The sequence below is a fragment of the Bos indicus x Bos taurus genome, chromosome 4 (assembly GCF_003369695.1).
Source record: "Bos indicus x Bos taurus breed Angus x Brahman F1 hybrid chromosome 4, Bos_hybrid_MaternalHap_v2.0, whole genome shotgun sequence".
In the NCBI taxonomy this organism is placed as follows: domain Eukaryota; kingdom Metazoa; phylum Chordata; class Mammalia; order Artiodactyla; family Bovidae; genus Bos; species Bos indicus x Bos taurus.
In genome coordinates, this window is record NC_040079.1 from 91,197,247 (window position 1) to 91,218,048 (window position 20,802).

Consider the following 20,802-nt stretch of genomic DNA (forward strand, 5'->3'; position numbering starts at 1 on the left):
TCCATATAACACTTTTTGAATTTTTCTGCAGGTCACTGAATCTGTTAATTTTTTTCAGTCTTTTTTTCTTCTGTGATTTAGTTTGTGTTGTGATTTTCTCTGTAATTTTAATTTCTATTGTTATGGCTTAATGTTCACTAACTTTCTTCTTCAGTGTCTAACCTAATAATTTCAGATGTACTATCTTTCATTTTATATATATAGTTTTTTCATCTATAGAAATTATATTTTGTTCTTTGTTACAAATTCAATTTATATCTTTATTACATTAATTTTTTCTCTTCACCTTTGAACATATTTCTAATATTTACAATAGAAATATTTAAGTGTTAATAAAGTCCATTATCTCTGAAATCCTAGTTAGGGATCACATTTTCCTGGTTTTTCATATTTCAGGTATTAATTGGATAGTAGAGACTGTGAGCATTACATTGTTGAGAGATAGGTTTTGTCATTTTCTTTAAGATGTGTTAGAGTTTGTTACTTATAAAACAGACTGATACTTTAAAAGCTCGTTTTAAAGCATTTTTAGGTCTGAAATAGAGTATATTTTTTATATAGAATTATATAAAAAGGATTATAAAAAATCCTTTTTTATATAGAATAAACTATGCCTTTACTACAGGCATATTTAGCTCCACTTCATATATGTGCTCTTCGTGTTATCTCCACCAAAGGCTGAGTATTCAGTAAGCACTCTCATTGGTTATTATGAAAGTGAAAAATTTCCCAGGATCACGTAAGCTTCAGATTTCAGTTCACTGGAAATGAAATTTCATTTCTAACCTTGTGCATTGCACTCCATGATTTTGTGGCTTAGATTTAACAAAGACACAAGGAAACCATATGGAGATTTATGGATCTCTTTATGAAAGATCCTCTTCTCTAGTACTCTGTCCTGAAAATACTGGCGACATCAGCCTCCAAGAACTCTGCTGTTTGTCCCATGAATTCTGTTAAGATTACTGTGTTGTTGGATTCTGATTGCTAGAATTTTGTTAAGGATTTTTGCAGACCCAGAGGGATGGTACAGGGAGGGAGGAGGGAGGAGGGTTCAGGATGGGGAACACGTGTATACCTGTGATGGATTCATGTTGATATATGGCAAAACCAATACAATATTGTAAAGTTAAAAAAAAAAAGATAACTGTGCTCTGCTTTATACTCTTCTTGTGAAACAGCTTGTTAGATGTCTATAGTCAAAAAGACCACAAGAGAAAACCTTGCTTGTCTTCTCACCTTGCTTGTCTTCTCACAGGGATTACACTTCTGCACTGTCTCTCGTGCACTATTTATTTAAATGTATGTGGTAGGAGAGTAAATCCAGGACCAATTACTCCATACAGGTTAGGAGTATAAATACTCACATTCTTTATTAAAAAGTAGGTATCAGTATAAAATACACAATTGAGGTTTTGTACATGCTTAAAAGTCATTATAATCAAAAGATAAAAAAAAAAATAATCAAAAGATATTTCAGACATAAATGGAAAATTGTGATAAATACAATGCTAAGTACTATAATTTCTCTAATTTTCATAAACACTGATGTTACTAGTAGATATTACCACTAGAAGACAAAAGACAGAAGATAAATTTAGGTTTAATTATCTCTTCTTCTTGAGATTTAAATAAGGGAAAAAATCCTCAACATTTTTTCCCCTTTTACAGCAGAATTACTCTATAAAATCCTAACTAAGTCTTAGGTACCATTATTTTTAGCCACACTGACTAGAGTATGGAAATATTATATAGACTTGTAGCACTTTAAGAACTGCTAAATGGTTTGTAATAATTTTGTGATTTTTTTTTTTTCTTAATCGTCTGTACTGCTTTGGTCATTCAGTACAGGTCTAAGATCACAGTAGTACAAACTATAGTTTTTAATCTTTAATCTTTAGATCAAAGATCTTGTAACTTTTGTGACTTTAGATCACAAAACTAAAAAATTTATAATAGCTTGAACACTTTAACCCAATTTTCAAAATTAATCAGTTTAAATTTTGACCTTTTCATTTACTAACCTTGTATTAAGACTAAATTGATTATTTCAGCAACTTAACTTGACCATATTAAGACAGGTGGAATTTATTTCCCAGCTCCTGGATTTTCTTTTATCCATGTACTAAAATTTCTATATATGGCACAGGGAATATAGTCAATAATATTATAATAACTTTGTATGGTGAAAGATGATTACTAGACTTGTGGTAGTCAATTCATAATGTAGATAAATGTCAAGTCACTATGTAGTCTGCCTGAATCTAATATAATGTTGTATGTTAACTATAATTTAATAAAACAATTCTATAAATCTAACTTATTTATAAACCTAGACAGCTTATTAAAAAACAGAGACATTACTTTGCCAACAAAGGTCCATCTAGTCAAAGGTATGGCTTTTCCAGTAGACATGTATGGATGTGAGTTGGACTATAAAGAAAGCTGAGCGCTAAATAATTGATGCTTTTGAGCTGTGGTGTTGGAGAAGACATTTGAGAATCCCTTTGACAGCAAGGAGATCCAACCAGTCCACCCTAGAGGAAATCAGTCCTGAATATTCATTGCAAGGACTGATGCTGAAACTGAAACTCCAATTCTTTGGCTACCTGATGCGAAGAACTGACTCATTGGAAAAGACCCTGATGCTGGGAAAGATTGAAGACATGAGGAGAAGGGGACGACAGAGGATGAGATGGTTGGATGGCATCACCGACTCAAAGTACATGAGTTTGAGTGAACTCTGGGAGTTGGTGATGGACAGGGAGGCCTGGAGTACTGCAGTCCATGGGGTCACAAAGAGTCAGACACGACTGAGCAACTGAACTGACAGATAAATCTAATTTGGGTAAATGGGTATGTGAAGATCTCAGAACACTTAAATACTTTTTGGCAGAGCTTAGGTCCTTAAAGAAAGCAATTATGGAGGATTTTTTTCTGATTAGCTAGTAAATTTAATAAGAATTATTTTGAGTTGCCCTACGAATTCATATTCATTGTGTCCTATATGAGCCAGCAGGTGGCAAACTTGAGAGTTTTTGTACTATTGTTCCTATTGAGGAAGTATAAGTATTGAATGAACTATATATGTATCTATACTATATTATATATGTAGACTTCTCTGGTGGCTCAGACGGTAAAGCATCTGCCTACAATGCAGGAGACCCAGGTTCAATCCTTGGGTTGGGGAGATCTGGAGAAGGAAATGGCAACCCACTCCAGTATTCTTGTCTGGAAAATCCCATGGATGGAGCAACCTGGTAGGCTACAGTCCATTGGGTTACAAAGAGTCGGACAGGACTGAGCGACTTCACTTTCACTTTCTTTCATATATGTATCAATGGATCTTATGAATAGCTTTTTTGGTGTACCATAGAATAAGAAAAATTAAAACCTCTAATTGTAGAGCTACTGGTGTTAGGATACCAATGTATTTTTTGTCTGCTTGTTTTTCTCTAGATTTATTGTTTTTCCTATAATTCTTTCCCTAATAAATAATTTTGAGAGAGGATGCCAACTGAACCTATTTTTTGCTATGATTTCCACAAATAAGAGCAAAATGTAACGGTCCTGCATTTACTTGGAGGCGGGGATCTTTCCAACATTTAAAAGGGCATGCAAAATATATTTTGTCTTCCAGAATAAGTAATATAAGATTTTTTTTAAAGTTCTAATAACATTGATCTTCATGTTTTTAAATATAAAACAGTAATTTGTGGTGGTGATTGTTTTTATTTTATTTCTATAAATATTTCCATTTTGGGGTGGATTTTGTTAGTCATATATAAGTGAGGGTGGATTTAATTTATTTCTTTTTTTATTGGAATATAGTTGATTTACAGTTGTGTCAGGTATACAGCAAAGAGAATCAGCTATACATATATCCACTTTTTTTTAGATTGTTTCCCCATATTGGCCATTACAGAGTACTGAGTCGAGTTCCCTGTGCTATACAGTAGATCCTTATTAGTTATCTATATTATATAGAGTAGTATGTATATGTCAATCCCAATCTTCCAGTTTATCCCTCTTCCCTCTTACCTACTGATAAGCATGTTTGTTTTCTACATCTGTGACTGTACTTCTGTTTTGTAGATAAGTTCATTTGTACCCCTTTTTTAAAAAAGATTCTATATATAAATGATATTATATATGTATATTTGACTTTCAAAAAATGAAAATTGGTTATATTCAAACATATGATTAGGCTTTGGGGTTATAAGAAAACACATTTCTACCTATTACATTCAAAGATGAAAATTCAATCATAATACATAACATCCCTTCCTTTCTCTCTGGGAAATTCACCCATTGTTAATACTACCTCTAAGAATTAATTTCCCTTCCTGTAAGTTACACTTCTTTTTATATGGCTGCATTAACCAATCTATTTTAGCAATGACTATAAATTTCTCTTTTTGATGGGGAAGAAGGAAAAAAGGAAAGCAATGACTAAAGATACACAAAAACTAAGAGAACCTCGATGTTCCATTATTTCTACATATGAATTGGGTCATTAAATGACTTTTATAAGATTTAAATAAAATCAACTATTCTTCACTAAAATAAAAAACTATATGAATGATTGTTAGTGGACTGTTTTAAGAAATGGAAAATAAATTCACCAATTATTGAAAATAAATGCTTGAGTTCTTTTCCAAATACCACAATAACTGAAGACTCTTTAAGACTTATTAAGTTTCTAATACTGTATAATTCTTCCTTCCTTGCTTTTTTTAAGGGAAGAAGATTCCAGTTTTTAAAAAATATGAAATATAAATATATCATAAGGAAAGTAAATTATACTGTACAGTTGAATGTAATCAATGAAACAAGTTCTGAAATTTAAGAAATGTAGAACTGGCACTTTTTGTATAGATTGTATATCACTCAACTTTAGTGTTCTCAGCACTGGGGTTTAACAAAAAAAAGGAAAAAACTTCTAATCAGCAGTAACTACTGCTCTAGTCTACATGCATTCAGAGATTCCCTGATCTTGTGCAGTGTGTTCTAAGTCCTCTTTTCTTCTGTTTTCCTTCACTCCATTTCCAAGTTCCCCAGAAACCAGTTTTTGAGAAAGATGACCCACAAACACTTATCACCCCCAATCCCCACTCTGCATCTTCCTGATGGAACACCTTGGGATTTTTCATGAAATCAAATCAGGGACGTGAAACTGAGCCCAGACTCAGTGATTCCCAGACTTCTAGAGTCCCATGTGCATCGGATTACAACCCCAAAATACCTGAACCATGGCTGGCCCTTGCTCTAAGGATTCTGATGAGTGCAAACTGTCATAAAGTGTGCAATGAGGCAGATTTTTTTTTTTAAAGCAATGTTGTTTCTATTTAGTACTTAAATGTACACATCTCTTGAATTTGAGTGAGAACGCCTGGTCCCAGGCGTGTGGTCTGGTGATGCAACCCAGAACGTGCTCAGAGAGAGCTAGGGTCTGCCAGCTGAGGAGGAACCACAGCCACTTCCCTGGAGAAGTGTGGCCCAGTCAACTGCATCTTCCCCACGTTCAACAGGGAGGATGACAGGTCATGGCAGCTCCTTAAAACATGCTGGAGAGTAACTCTTCTTGAGAGGGGAGTTCCTCCCTGAAGGTCCTTTGGAGTCCTGTTGAATTTCGGAGTCTGTACCTTCTCCATCCCCTGTGCTCTCTCTGCCATTCTTCACTCACTGCGCTCCCACATCACCCCGTGTACACGAAAAAGAAAGTTTCACACAGAATGAGCCCCGTGTTGACGCAGGCATCACCTCCCCTCCCATCTGGACAGAAGCCCAGGAAGGAGCAAACAAGGATGGAGGTGGTGGGGGTTGGTGGGAGAGTGCGAAGGAAGGTATCGCTTGGATCTCTGTGGTAAGGGTCCCCAAGTGGGGCCGAGCAAGGGTCATTCAAGAGTATTGGTCCTGCACCCACAAATACATCAAGCTTTTCCCTCCTCCATCAGCCTCTTAAATCCCAATGAGGTCACTGCAATGAGAGAGAATCAGATCCAGAGAGGGGGAGAGGAAGAGGACGACGACGAGGAAGAACAAACCCAGACAGAAAAAGGCCATCAGACAAGGTCGCTTTTTCTGGCGACACAGCAACTGTGAGGAGCGTGGTGCTGAATATCATCCTCTCAGCCTGGGGACCGAGGGACTCGTAGAAGCACTTCGTGTTACCACGAAAACAAAGGAAAGGAGACCGAGCGAGAGGGTGAGAGATGCTTTGAGCGGTCCCGCTTAGGATCTGGGGAAGCAAAGCTCGTGTACTTGCGGGGAAAGAAAAGGGAGCCTGAAAGGGTCCCGGAAGCAGAGGAGAGAACGGGATTTCCCTGCGGAGACTTGGGACGCGGCAGAACTCTGGACAGCGCCTCGACTCCGGAGCAGAGCTCCCAGCTCCCTGGCTCCCCCAGGCTTCTGGCTCCTTATTGAAAGCCCTTTCTACCAGTGTGCTCTCCTCTCCTGGACTCCGACCACCGACTGGGAAAATCCTTCTATGATCCCTGTCTGAACGTGCCAGGGGTGGAGCAACTCTGCTTCTGACCCAGTCAGGGAAGAGGGTCTCCGGTTCTGGAAATCCAGTCCTTGTGGATAATGCTTCTCTGGTGAAGAAAGAAAAGTTTTGGGGTCTGGTAGCGGGCAGAGGGGATAAGGAGGAGAGTGGAAGGAAGAAGGTGGATGGTCGGCTTCCCTCTCTGACCTGGAAGGAATGATGACCGAAGAAGGATGTGCACCAGCGGCCAGATTATTGGGAGCCTCCTGGTGCTCTCCGTGCTGGAGATAGGGCTGGGGGCGTCCAGCGTGGCAGTGGGGGCGGTCAGCTTCAGCCTGGCCCTCCGAGAGCACAAGCCGCAGCTTGGAGACTCGTCCCCGGTATGGAGCGGGGTGTGTGTACGTTGAGCCATTTCACTCTCTCTTTACCTCTTTACGGTGATGGTCAGTGTGCGCGCGTTAGTCACTCCCTCCCTGGGGTTGAAAATCATGAATCTCCTCTGGCTTGCATGTAGGTTCATGTCGCAGGCTATGCCTCTGTATGTTTTCCTTTAATTAGTAGTATTTTTTTTTCCTTACCTTGACTTGATACCAAATTAAATGGCTTTGTTTAAAGTTGGGGGAGGGCAGTTTCCACTGGCTGAATCTGCAAAAGGTTGCCCAGTGGGGCTGATTGGGGTGGCGGGGGTGGGGGTCACACCTGTCAAGGGCAGGCTCAGCCTCCATACTTTTACAAGGAAAATCAAAATGAAAGTGTTACATCATTTTCTTACACCAGCAACAAGCAAGGATAGAGTTATGCATTTATTTCTCGGTAACAGTGCCCAAAGTACACTAAAGACAACACAGATGTCACAAAGAGAAATATGATGTGAGTATGAAAGGAGGATTTCATCCCAGAAAACACTGCTCTTAATTTTCCGTTTTTAAAACTCTTTCCTAAGTTCTAGGGAATAAGGTAAACAACAAATGATATGTAGCAACATTCTAACTCATGAATAACTCAGCTTAAAGAGTACCTAATGCTCAGAGAAAATGTCATAATTTTCATTAGGTCAGAGGGCAGACCCAGCCAGCTTCTAGTTTATTTACTGTGGATGAATCTCCAGGAAAACCTTAGAGACCCATTCCTTCCACCCAGGATCAATAAAATAACTCAGCACTATTCCTAGTGCGAACCTACTTGTGAAAATCAGTTTTTCTTCTCCTTTAAGTTATATAGCTCTTCTATCCATATCCTTCTGGATCTTTAGCTTGATTCTATTTTCTAAGATAATTTAATAAGATGTTATTCTGTCACTGATAATTAGTATAATTAACAATCATGGCTTAGTTATTTGTGCTTTAGGTGTCTGAGGGAAAAAATGATAATTTATGAGTTCAAGAGTAATTCTGAAGCAATTTATTTTTAAGTGAAGTTCTAGCATTCTTAAAACTGGCATAATTATGCTTTAGAAAATTAGTTTTTATAATTTAACTTTTCTAAGTGAGAATGTTTTTAAATTGCAGAAATTAAAAGAAAAATGGTATTCAGTTCTAACATTGGATTCTTCTAAGTATCCTTGTTCTAAATTCAGTAAGTCCCAGCAACCATAAATAATTACCTTTTGCTGTATTATTTTAAATATAAGTATGAAAGACTAAATAAAAGGCAAATCTTAAAGCTAGTTATTTTACATCTTATATGTAGTAGTGATTATTTTGAGAGTTGTAGTTAGCATTATTACGATTAAACATAAATTAACTTGAAAACCTCTACCAGTTTTCAAAATGAAATGTAATGTCAACATTTAAATCAAGCGAAAGAAAATGTGATCTTTTGGTGGCTTATGAGGAAGAACGCTTAAATACTCTTCAAATTAATTTCCCTCTGTAGTTCAGAAAATTGAGTAAGTGAATGTAGGTTGTCTCAAAATAGCATTGAAGTATCCAGTTTACCTTCATGAATAAAAAGGTGGTTGCATTTGCTTCGTGTCATGTAAGAAAAATTATTTTAAAATGTTTTTTTTTCTCTCTTTCTCAGCTATTTACTAATTATCTAGGTGAGTTGACGTGTATGTACAAAAAAAATGAAAATTTTGAAGCAGCTCAGTGAAAAGCAAAATAATAAAGCACAGGCATTATTATAAATAATTATTTCCTTTTTAAACATTTTGCTTCTTAGAGTAAACAAATTCACCTATGATTCTGAAATAATAGGTTCAAATTCTGTTTTCTGATTCAGTAAAAAATAAATCCATGTGATTGAATGAACCGATTTGAAATTTGAGTGCCAAAAGAGTCGATAACTTTTATAAACTCAATAAATCAAATTGGCAAAGAAACAAATGTCTAAATTTGACCATTGTTTACCAAATTATAGTCTTGCTAACTTGATTTTTAAGATAATTTTTCAGAGGTCATTTGTAATACAGTTTGGATTATCACAATTCTGGCAATGATGAATTCATGTGACCAATATTTATAGAGGGCTTACCACATGCAAAGCATTTTACTATTTAACACAAAGACTATTAAGATGAATCAGAATGCCGAGCTGTGGAAGTAAGATGGATAGATATGTCACTTCCTTTACCAGTGGTGAGAAATTAGAGTTTGACTTCAGGGAGTTACAGATACAGGGGAGAGAAGAAATATCCTTGAGATAAGTATTATTTTTCTCTTGATCTTTAAAGTTTATTGAAACTTAGAAGGAATGTATCATAGTATGAAATCTGGAGTCTGCTTGGGAGTAGCTTCCAGGTCAGCCTCTAGCCATTTACTATCTGGTTGACTAGCCAAAGTTTCCTCATACTCTGTCAAGTAGGGTTGTTAGACGGCACAAATAAAATCATGTTCTTAGTAAAATGTATGCTATGTAGTACGCACTGAATAAATGCACATGGCTAGTATTGGGTGCATAGAATGGCAGTGAATGCCTGAGAAAGAAAACTTTCTAGGCGGCAAGGTTGAAAACAAAAAAACAGACAGGTTGGGTTGTGTTTCAGGAATAATAAGCTCTTATGTTTTTCTGAGGCTTAGGTGTGTGAGGGAGAGATAAGGATGGAAAGAATGGTAGGGACCAGACCATGAGAGGCTGTGTGCCAGTCTCAGATTATTTCCTCATAGTTTTAATAAAATAATAATAATAACAATTCTTAATTTCCAAAGAGACCCCAGGAATATGCAGCAGAACACTAGACTGATAACTACTCATCTCTCTGGTATTATAAATTAAAAATCTTATGTTATTTATAAACACTAGATGGGATTGTATAATAATTAACTTTCCAGGTCATAATCCATAATCAGAGTGTATTTTGATTGGTGCCATGAAGTTTTTTTCAATACATAAATATCATTATTACCAGATTTTGCTTTCAATTTTAGAAGCCAATGGAAATAAAAACTACTATGGAGGGATTGCTTATTATATATGGACCTCAACATCATAAGCTTTTTATCTAGGTCAAATGCACTAAGAATTTAGGCAACTATTTTGATTATTTGGACTTAAATTATTGTTGAATATTTTTGGATTATTGGAAAATTACTGGACCAAAATTTTAAGTGGCTTAAAAATAAAACAGTATGAAGAAAAAGGGCTTAAAATCCATAAGATGGATGTTTATACAGGTTATTTCCAGTCACTATTTCATAGTAAGGTAAATGGTTGTTATGGGACCTGGGACCAGTCTAAAAGATGTGGGCAATTAGAAGGAAAAAAAATTTTAACTATAATTTCATAGCAAAAGAAAGCTATAAATGCCTTATAAGATTTTGGCCTCTTCTTGATTCTTTGTAGTAGTTTATATAGATACCTCATTGAAAACATGAAATAACACTACTAGATAACAATAAATGAACCATTGAGTAAACTGCTTTGGAGAAGACATAGGCATGTGAAATATAATCGATGTGTAAGATACATTGGCAGGGAGTTAGACAGGACTGTGTCTCCAAGTGGCTGTAGGATCATCATTTTTCTCAGTCTCCGGTACACCATCTATAATGTGAGTGGATTGTATTCAGTGGTACAGAGATCCAAGGAAATTTTATTTTGTTGCTCTAAATTGGCACTTTGAAATCTAAAGATTCAAATGGTGGTCTCCAGAAAAACATCTGATAGAGTTTTATTTTATACATACCATGGTAAATTCCATCCATCTATATCTGATATTCATTCTATAGATGTATTAAAAGAACTTTCCTTAAGCTCCTTTACCCCACATGTAAAATAATCTTTTAAAATATTCACAATTTTCTTAACAAAATCATAAAGTTTGAATGATTTTTATTGCTTCTGGAGCATTCTTAATTTGTACACCATAACTTTATCTGCTTCAAAAATCTGATATTTTAATGAAATTTATAGCCTAGTCAAGTCATATACTTAGTATGTGGATTTCTGATTGTGGATTCCTGATTCACCATGGCAACAACTCAGCCAACTGTAAGACTGTGTTGAAATTCACCTACTGTACATCCTAATCCATACCAAAGCAAAAGAAATGAAGTGCTGTATATAAATGATACTTGCTCCAAAATGTTATTTCTAATATTTAAGTCTATTCAGTTCGTTTAAGGAAAAACAAGACAAAGTGAAAGAAACCCCTCAAACAGTTACTTCAGATTTACAAATGCTAGATAATGCATCATTTTTTCCAAAGTTAAAATATATAACATAAAGGACTCATATTATTTATCATGAGATGAAAACAGTGCCCTATCCTCAGAAAAGACCACAACTGTACATTTATATCCAATTTTTAAATGAATTTTAATTATGTAAGTAATTTATAATTCCTGTTGCAAAGGGTTAAAAAAATCAAAACTGAAGTTCTCTTCCCTACCACATCATCAAAATTAGCCAACATTATAAATTTAGTGTATAACCTCACAGATATTTCTCCATACATACATATTATTGTCTGAACATATAGACTAATTTTTATATCAAGTTTCTGGATATAATAAAGCCCCTTCATGGCTATCTAGAGCCCAGGTAAAGAATATTTTCTTTATCTGAGTCATACTCTTATTCTCAAGTGCTACTTGTTATTTACTGGAATCAGGGCAGTTAAATAAGTGGCAATTAGATAAGTTCAGTTCAGTTCAGTTCAGTTGCTCAATTGTGTCCGACTCTTTGCGACCCCATGAATTGCAGCATGCCAGGCCTCCCTGTCCATCACCAACTCCCGGAGTTCACCCAGACTCACGTCCATCGAGTCAGTGATGCCATCCAGCCATCTCATCCTCTGTCGTCCCCTTCTGCTCCTGCCCCCAATCCCTCCCAGCATCAGAGTCTTTTCCAGTGAGTCAACTCTTCGCATGAGGTGGCCAAAGTACTGGAGTTTCAGCTTTAGCATCATTCCTTCCAAAGAAATCCCAGGGCTGATCTCCTTCAGAATGGACTGGTTGGCCCTCCTTGCAGTCCAAGGGACTCTCAAGAGTCTTAACAGTTGGAATATGTAGTTATTATTCAAGGAAACATACTCTGTCCAAAAAAGAAGTAAAATGCCTATTTCTAGTGTTGATTGATAATGACATGATGGGAGGAAATCAGTGAATTTTGTCATTATCTGACAATAGGTTTTTTTTTTGTTTTAGTCAATATTTCACCCATATGTAAGTGACATGCATTGAAATTTCTATCCAGAACACATGACAAATTCTGTTTCAGGATTTTGGCCCTTATTCAAGGGTAAAAGTGGTCTTGAAGAATTTGCCATAGACATATTAGGGAAAAAATGATAATAATGGCATCAATCACCTATTTGTTGACAGTGTGCTTCATACAAACATCATCAGACAAAATCATATCTTTAATTTGGATATTTTTGCATAAAATGTTCAAGTTAGATCTCTATATTGACTTAATTGTTAGCCAGGTCATACATTATGTGCTTTGAATATAGCTAAGCAATTTAACCTTCCTGAATATTCACTCAGCCCTCAGATCATACTTAATTATATTAGTAGATGGGAGATATAACCCAGCCATCCAAACTGAAATGCCTGTCTTTAAAATTCAGTAAAAACTAGAATAGATTCACACACACCAAAGGGGGAAAACTCCAACCATTCTCTGTTCAAACAATGCTGGGTCATTCATTTATGAAGTGAACAAAAATTCAACCTACTGTACTATATATATTTATATATAATTCTGTTCATTCAAATGGCATTTCTATACCTAAATAACCAATCCCAGAGTTCTTCAAAATATTTAACTTTATTTTCCTAATGTAATTTCGTCAAATTACATACAAGGTGGTTACACTGAAGATGCTTCCCGGGTGGCTCAGTGGTAAAGAATCTGTCTGCCAAGGCAGGAGACACAGGAGAGGTGTGTTAAATCCCTGAATTGGGAAGATCCCCTGGAGAAGGAAATGGCAACCCACTCCAGTATTCTTGCCTGGGAAATTCCATGGACAGAGGAGCCTGGCGAGCTATAGTCCATAGGGTTGCAAAGAGTTGGACATGACTGAACACAGAGCACCACTCTGCAGATAGATGTCCATGTTGAAGTACATGGACAATGGAAGAATAATTAGGTAATAGTATAGAAAGACTCATTGAGCATCTTTCTAGCAGAAAAAGAGAAAGAGGGAAAAAAAAGTTATGCTATTACTTTGCTCTGTGATGTATAAAGCCTTGCGATCCTTCTCATGAATGCAGATCTAATCTATATGTATACTGTACTCATAGTAAATGGTAGATGGGATTCATACATCTCGCTCTATATTACTGTGGCCCTGGATAACTTATGCTTCTTCACCAAGTCAGGGAGAGAAATAATTGTACCTATTATATGGGTTACTGTGAAGTTGTTGTGAAGCTAAGGCAATGCTTATAAAGCTGTCAGTACTGAGCCTGGCCAGAAGTAAGTGCACAGTGAACATTAGCTGCTCCTTCTACTGCCCTATTCAGCTCCATGACAACCAGGACCTATAACCTGCTAGTGATACACTGGTTCTCAACATGTCTCCAACATCCTTAACCAGCTCTAGTTTGACTCATCATTTTTGCTTTTGTTTTTCTTTCCATGTATTGTTGGTTGGTTGGTTTAGTCACTAAGTTGTGTCTGACTCTTGTGACCCCATGGACTGTAGCCCTCTAGGCTCCTCTTGTCCACAGGACTTTCCAGGCAAGAATACTGGAGTGGGTTGCCATTTCCTTCTCCAGGGGATCTTCCTGTCTCAGGGATTGAACCTGGGTCTCCTACATAACAGGCAGATTCTTTACCAACTTAGCTACAGACCCCACATGTTCATGTATAGCATCTAGTTAATTTTTGACTTACATTATATACATTATACATTATATTATTAGCAACATTATACATTAGCAACTACAAAAATATACCAAAATATATTTGGAAAAGTCATGTAGATATTCAGCTTAAAACTGAATGGGGGAACTGCTGCCATTGTAAGACACTTGTCTCTGTCTGTTTTTCTGTTGGAGGTGGAGAGGGTAGTGGAAGCTCTATGATAAAGATATTTGATAATCAGATAAATTAGACAGTTATCTAAATCAGGCATGTCAAACAGGGAGGATATGATAACTACTTTTGTACCATGAAGTCCTCAAAACACATATGTAAAATAATGTTATTGTTATAAAGTCAGAATAAAAGTGAAAATTAACACGTCTGACAAAGATGCTCAATAACTTGGAAATTTGTATGGTTTTGTCTGAACTACCCAAATAGCTTTTAAAGCATAACTAACTCTCATGTTAATTAGTGACCATGATTTTTAGCAGTAATGCAACTCAAGAAGCAATTGAAACTTCCATGAGTTCATGATCTGTTATTAAATACTGGGAAAAAATAAGGCAGAAATAAAATCAGTGGTTAAGCATAGTACCATGGAGGACAGGGAGCCTTGAGCTACTTGTCCTGCAGAAATAATACTAAGCATGATTTATTAATAGTTAACTATGGTCCATATGCTTTCATATACATTTTATTTCTAATATTAACAACTTCATGAACAATGTTTTGTTTTGTAAAATTTATGTAGGAAAAAGAGCTTAACTAGGATGGTACACCATTATTTAATCAGCTGAGTTAGTATTTAAAGCCAGGGCAGTCTTATTTCATAATCAATAGAGAAAATTTCTTTGTGTGAAACATGGGAAATTTTCATGAAATGAAAAAGTCATTCACTGAGGCCTGACCTCATTATTTGCTCCCAACTCTCAATCTGTGAGCCAGGCAGGATGGCATAAAGGCCAAGTCCTGATCACTGTTTGTTTTCCAGAAGAGACTGAGAAAGCCACCTGATCAACTGTGCAAGCTCCCATGTTTTCAAAACAGTGTGAGATACTAGACTAAATTGTTCCTACCCATAAATCTTAGCCTTAAAAAAAAAAGCTAAATAATGCATCTCAAATAATCATTAAATATTATAAGCCCAATCAGGAAGACACAAAATGACATATTTGTTTAAATACATTCAAAGGGAGAGGTATCAATAATCAAGGATATCCATCCTCGTGGAGGAAGAACTTTACCCAGGCCTTGCAGATGAGGCAGATTTCCAGTGGGCAGAGGGAAGAAGATGATATGCTAAGCACAGTTATTAACATGTGTCAAGTCATGGAAGGGACAGCAAAATGGAGAGTTTGGCGGGGGGTGGGGCAGGGGAGGGGCGGGGATTGAGGAGACCAAACTTGTTAGAGCAAAGATATGTTCAAAGAAAAACTGGTAAATGAAGCTCTACCTCACCTGAATAGGATGTGGCCAGCTTCAAAAGGGTCCTGAAAGAATCGCAAGACTAGTCTGCTCTTAATTCCCAGCTAAACTTTTTAAGTTCTGCTTTTTAGAATTTGATGGGCTTGAGGCCAATGTATTGCTGCTCAATTTCAAGGTGAAACACCAGCCCTTTGTTCCCACATGTGTACGTGGGATCAAAAGAAAGACTTGAGAGAAATCTTGAGATGTGTGTGTGTGTGTTAGTCACTCAGTTGTGTCTGACTCTTTGCAACCCCATGGACTGTTGCTCACCAGGCTCCTCTGTCCATGGAATTTTCCAGGCAAGAATACTGGAGTAGATTGCCATTTCCTTCTCTAGGGAATCTTCCAGACCCAGGGATTGAATCCACATCTCTTATCTACCTGCATTGGCAGGCTGGTTCTTTACCACTAGCATCACCCGGAAAGCCCCTTTGAGACTCGAGAGAAGTGAAAATCTTACATCACAAACTGAACTCCAACTTCAACTGGCTTTCCTATTGTTGATGGTAGATTTGTAATATCATAAGTTCCTTATGCTCAATTATTCTTACAACTGCCTGATGTACAAGAGTTCATTTGTATAATTGGTAGTATTCAGTTCAGTTCAGTTCAGTCACTCAGTCGTGTCCGACTCTTTGCGACCCCATGAATTGCAGCACGCCAGGCCTCCCTGTCCATCACCAACTCCCGGAGTTCACCCAAACTCACGTCCATCGAGTCAGTGATGCCATCCAGCCATTTCATCTTCTGTCGTCCCCTTCTCCTCTTGCCCCCAATCCCTCCCAGCATCAGAGTCTTTTCCAATGAGTCAGCTCTTCGCATGAGGTGGCCAAAGTACTGGAGTTTCAGCTTTAGCATCAGTCCTTCCAAAGAACACCCAGGGCTGATCTCCTTTAGAATGGACTGGTTGGATCTCCTTGCAGTCCAAGGGAGTCTCAAGAGTCTTGTCCAACACATTGGTAGTATTGGCATGATACAAATAAATGAAAACATGTTTTGGAAGTATTGAGACTTGGGGTCAAATTCTAGCTCTAGCAGTTTCTAGTTGTTTAAGTTTGAATGAGTTAAATTATCTCACTGAGCAGTCAGCTAACTCATCCATAAAATAGCAATCCTACTAACTATTTCATGGAGTTTTCTAAAAATTAAATGTAGTATTTATATAAAGGGCTTGATAAACGTTAGGTATTCAGTAACTGTGACTGTCCCACAATAATGACCACATGCTTTTGCTATATTTCTGGAAAATTCATTTTTTGTATGTGGCTTCTCTTGTGTATTACAGACATTCTGTTTTTACACATTCCTAAAGGGGAGGTTTATTGTAAGACTGGTGATGAAATTGACCTTGGAGTCAAAACTAAGTAACATTTAGGTCATATATCCGGTCTTAGAAAACATGTACTTGTCATACCTACTTTTAGGCATAGTAACAGTTGTGATTTAGTGTGCTTATTCCGGGATCACAGGAATATTATCTAGGTCAATATTGGGATAAAGAGGTGTGTTTTTTGTTTGTTCTACCAAATACAGATGTGTTCTTGATTTTCTCATTATTTTTGCTGGATTATTGGAATTTTTAGTTCTTTCATGACTTTTTTCTGCCAATTTCCTACATGGATAACTCTGGGGAATTAAAATAATTAATGATAATAATGATGACATAATAATGGCAGTAGCAGTTTATATTTACAGTATTCTATGTTGCCTAAGAATTCCACCTGCTTTTGTTATCCACTTACATTAGCAGGTGAGTTTCTTCACCTAAGGTATAAGAACCTAAAGGATTTAGGATTTAGTGACTTAAGATCAGAAAGTGAAATCAGTTACAGGAGCAAGATAGAAACCTAAATCACTTGAAGAAAGAATATGTGTGTGTGTGTGTGTGTGTGTGTGTGTGTGTGTGCACGTGCGCACCCATGCGGGTGCTTATACTTGTGCAGTGGAGATGAAAAAATAAGTAATGCCTAGAAGGAAGTTGATAACTGTTGCTGATATGCAATATAAGCTACATTCAGGCTTCTATTGACCTGTTTGGGGGCAATTCAAAATGTTGTGAGCCCTCTGTCAGCTGCCTCTTATTTCCATAACTGGCTGGTTTTCGAAAACTGCCAGGCACATTGGATGGATATTTGTGCATGGTGTTGACAATTCTTAGGAAGAGCATAACTTCTACTCTTTATTCCTCTGGAGTCCCTGTACCTAAGATTTAGTTGGACAATTGCCACTTAAATATACTGCAGATTCAGAGTTCTTCTTGATGAAAATTTACAAGTTTAGTTAACATTTTCCTTGCTACTTAGGGAGCAGAAATGGCTCAGACATCAAAAAGCCTTATTTACTTAGCACACTCAAAATATTCAACAGATTATTTTTTGAAAAGAATAACTATCACAAAGCATAATTGGAACAGAATACAGTGCATAATTCGTTAAATCCCAGAGGGATTGCATCACAGGAACTGAATTGGGGAGTGAAGGGATGAATGGCATTCTGAGAATCCAGGCTGATTCATTCTGAATAAAGAATTCCACACTGAAGGATCTGGGTGGCCATTGGAAAGTTCCTGAGAGTTTTGGACTTGGGTTCGTTTAGAAGAGCCTGACCTGCCAGTCAGTGACATGCTATGTTTAATGCTTTCTTCTGAAATTCAGTCTTGTGTGTTGTTGGTTTCATTCACTTACTTTACAGTCTCTGCAAAGGCTTCTTCACTGCTTGTTGTGCATCTGGATTTGCCGCTGTCGGGGTTTTCTTTCCATTTGTCCCTTGAGTGCTTTGGTTTAATTTCTTTATTTGTTATAGTTACCTCCTATTCCATGCTGTCTGTTAAGCTACCAAGAGGGCCTGTGCTAATGGAGGACTGGTTGCTCATCACATCAACATATCTCTTGTACATTTTATCCTCTAGGTATTTCCTATAAAGTTGATTATAATTGTGAGAGCTCATGGTTCTATTGAAAAAAATATGTACATTTATCCTTTCTCAGTTAAACTTTAATTTTTTTTTTAAGTTTCAAATTTTCCTGGAGTGGAAGAAACATAGTATATGGATCAATATATATAAAATGCCATGCTTTATTTCAGTGTTCTGTTTTGGGATGGAAAATAAGAAATTAGATCTAGCTTAAGGGGAAAAAAGAACACTGCATAATTAGCAGGGTTTTCCATTGACTAAGAAAAAAAAAGAACTATAAACAGGGAAAAGTGATTTATTTTTAAAATGAACACTTTGCTAAAAATGCAAAAGAACTGGGAAAGGGGAAAGAGAGGCCATTGATGAGATCTATAAATCTAATAAAGGCTGAAAAAGTCCAGGAAACCAAATTGTCAGATAGCACAGTCAAGTCCTAGGACCCCCAGGGGTTAGGCTTATGAAAATGGGGCCAAATCGACGTTGAGGTAAATGACAGATTGCTGTATGGTCTACACTGGGTTAGGATGAGTCAAGAATAGGAATGAGCTGTGGAAAATCGGGAGAGTCGAGTTCCTGTTCCTGTTCTCATAAGCCAGATGCTTATTTTCCTCAGTTCACTTCCCTATTAGATTTAGTTAATAACTATTGATTCCACAGTTACAACATTCTACACTCTGAGTTAGGTTCTGGGAACTTAGCAGTAAATGAATCTATAATGGTCCCTGATCTTCTGAAGCTCAATTTTAAAAGGAATATGAGGATGGAGACAGTGGGATGAATGGAGAAAGTAGCATGAAAACATATACACTTCCCTATACAAAATAGATAGCCAATGGGAATTTACTGTATGACTCAGGGAACTCAAACTGGGCCTCTGTAACAACCTGGAGAGGTGGGAAAGGGTGGGAGGTAGGAGGAAGTTTCAAGATGGAGAGGACATATGTATACCAATAGCTTATTCATGTTGATGTATGGAAGAAACCAACACAGTATCGTAAAGTAATTATCCTTCAACTACAAATAATTTAAAAAAATAAAAAGGAATATAGAAAATGAACAAATAATGCACAAATTAACAATTGAAGTTTGTACCTGGTAAATAGGAGAAATATAGGCTTATGCAGACTATAACAGTTATCAATAATGGGAGAATCAGAAAATGCATCTCTAACATTTCTGAAGGAAGATGAGGTATTTCCCAGATGAAGAGAGAAAAAAGCATTGTCCCAACCAGGGGGAACATCTTGTGTAAAGACTCTGAGATAGAAAATGTTTCATATGCTTGAGCAACTGAAAGAAGGCCAGGTGACTGGAGGATGACCAGTGGGCAGGAGGAGATAGAAAGCTCTGGGTGAGGTGAAGAAACAAACGGGGTAAAAATCACTTAAGGCTTTATAGACATGATACAGTGGTTTTACTTTCTCCTAATTATTATAGGAGCCACCAAAAGATTTTAAGTGGAACAATGACAAGATTATATCTGCATTTAAAGAAGCTCATTTGGGGCTGCAGTTTAAAATGTACTTTGGAGTCAGACAAGTTCTTGTCACAAATCAAGTCACAGGTCTATTTAGGAGGCTACTGATCGGAGAAGGCAATGGCACCCCACTCCAGTACTCTTGCCTGGAAAATCCCATGGATGGAGGAGCCTGGTAGGCTGCAGTACATGGGGTCGCTAAGAGTCAGACATGACTGAGCGACTTCACTTTCACTTTTCACTTTGATGCTTTGGAGAAGGAAATGGTAACCCACTCCAGTGTTCTTGCCTGGAGAATCCCAGGGAAGGGAGAGCCTGGTGGGCTGATGTCTATGGGGTCACACAGAGTCGGACATGACTGAAGTGACTTAGCAGCAGCAGCAGGGCTGTATGATACAGTGGTTACATGGATGAGAGTTAAGGAATAAAATAAAAACAGAAGAACAGATACTTGAGATACAGAGTTAACAAGGTTTTGTTTCATGAGATGCCACTGTAAAACATTAAGAATGAGTTTCAGATTTCAGAACTGAGCATCTAAGAGGATCCTATTTACTCTTTGAGACTAGAGGATTAGAGGAGGAAACCTGTGTGTGTGTGTGTGTGTGTTTAGGGAGCAACTGGTATAGCCTGGGAAGAGATCAAGGATTTGTTTGTGATTTGTTATGTTGGAGGGGCCTGTGAGTTATCTAAATGGAGATGCGAGGGGCTATTAGATGGGTCTAGAGATCAATGCTGGAAATCTAAAAATGTATTAAATACATTTAAAGGTATTTAAAGCCACATGACTTGTTGAAACATCCAAAACAATGCCTTTAATCACTATTATATTCAGAAGCTGGACATTCAGAATTAACCATAATACTCAGGAGTAGAAAAAAGAGACTGAGAAGATGTGATGGGAAAAAATAAGTTGAAGTCCAGGAAAGTATGGTATCAGAGAAGCCCAAAGGAGAGGGGTTCTTGTAGGATGAGGACTGAAATGTGGAAGTCGTTACTTATTTTAGCAAGAGTTGATGAAGTAAAAACAGAGGGTTTAGAAGCCAATCTGGAGTCCGAGAGAGAAAAGGACGTAAGAATATGGAAACAGTTAAGTGTAGAAGCTTGGCAGTAAAGGGAAAATGGAGTAGAGAGATACAGCAATCAATGGAAAAAGATTTGGAGTCAAGGAGGTTTTCATTTTTTAAGGAAGATTTTGGA

General features: G+C 37.1%; 1 protein-coding gene across 5 annotated transcripts in view; it reads left to right on the plus strand.

Moving 5' to 3' along the window:
- The window catches only part of TMEM196 (transmembrane protein 196), a 310,176-nt gene that overhangs the window by 230,619 nt on the left and 58,755 nt on the right, over positions 1-20,802 (plus strand). For 2 of the 5 annotated variants that reach the window (XM_027539966.1, XM_027539968.1), the window contains exon 1: positions 5,679-6,867. The exons of 1 other annotated variant lie outside the window; for it this stretch is intronic. In XM_027539966.1, the coding sequence (XP_027395767.1) occupies positions 6,721-6,867 (147 nt within the window). In that variant the 5' untranslated portion in view covers positions 5,679-6,720. Of the gene's footprint in view, positions 1-5,676; positions 6,886-20,802 lie in introns of those variants that run through there. 2 more of the 5 variants (XM_027539965.1, XM_027539967.1) reach the window with 2 other exon arrangements.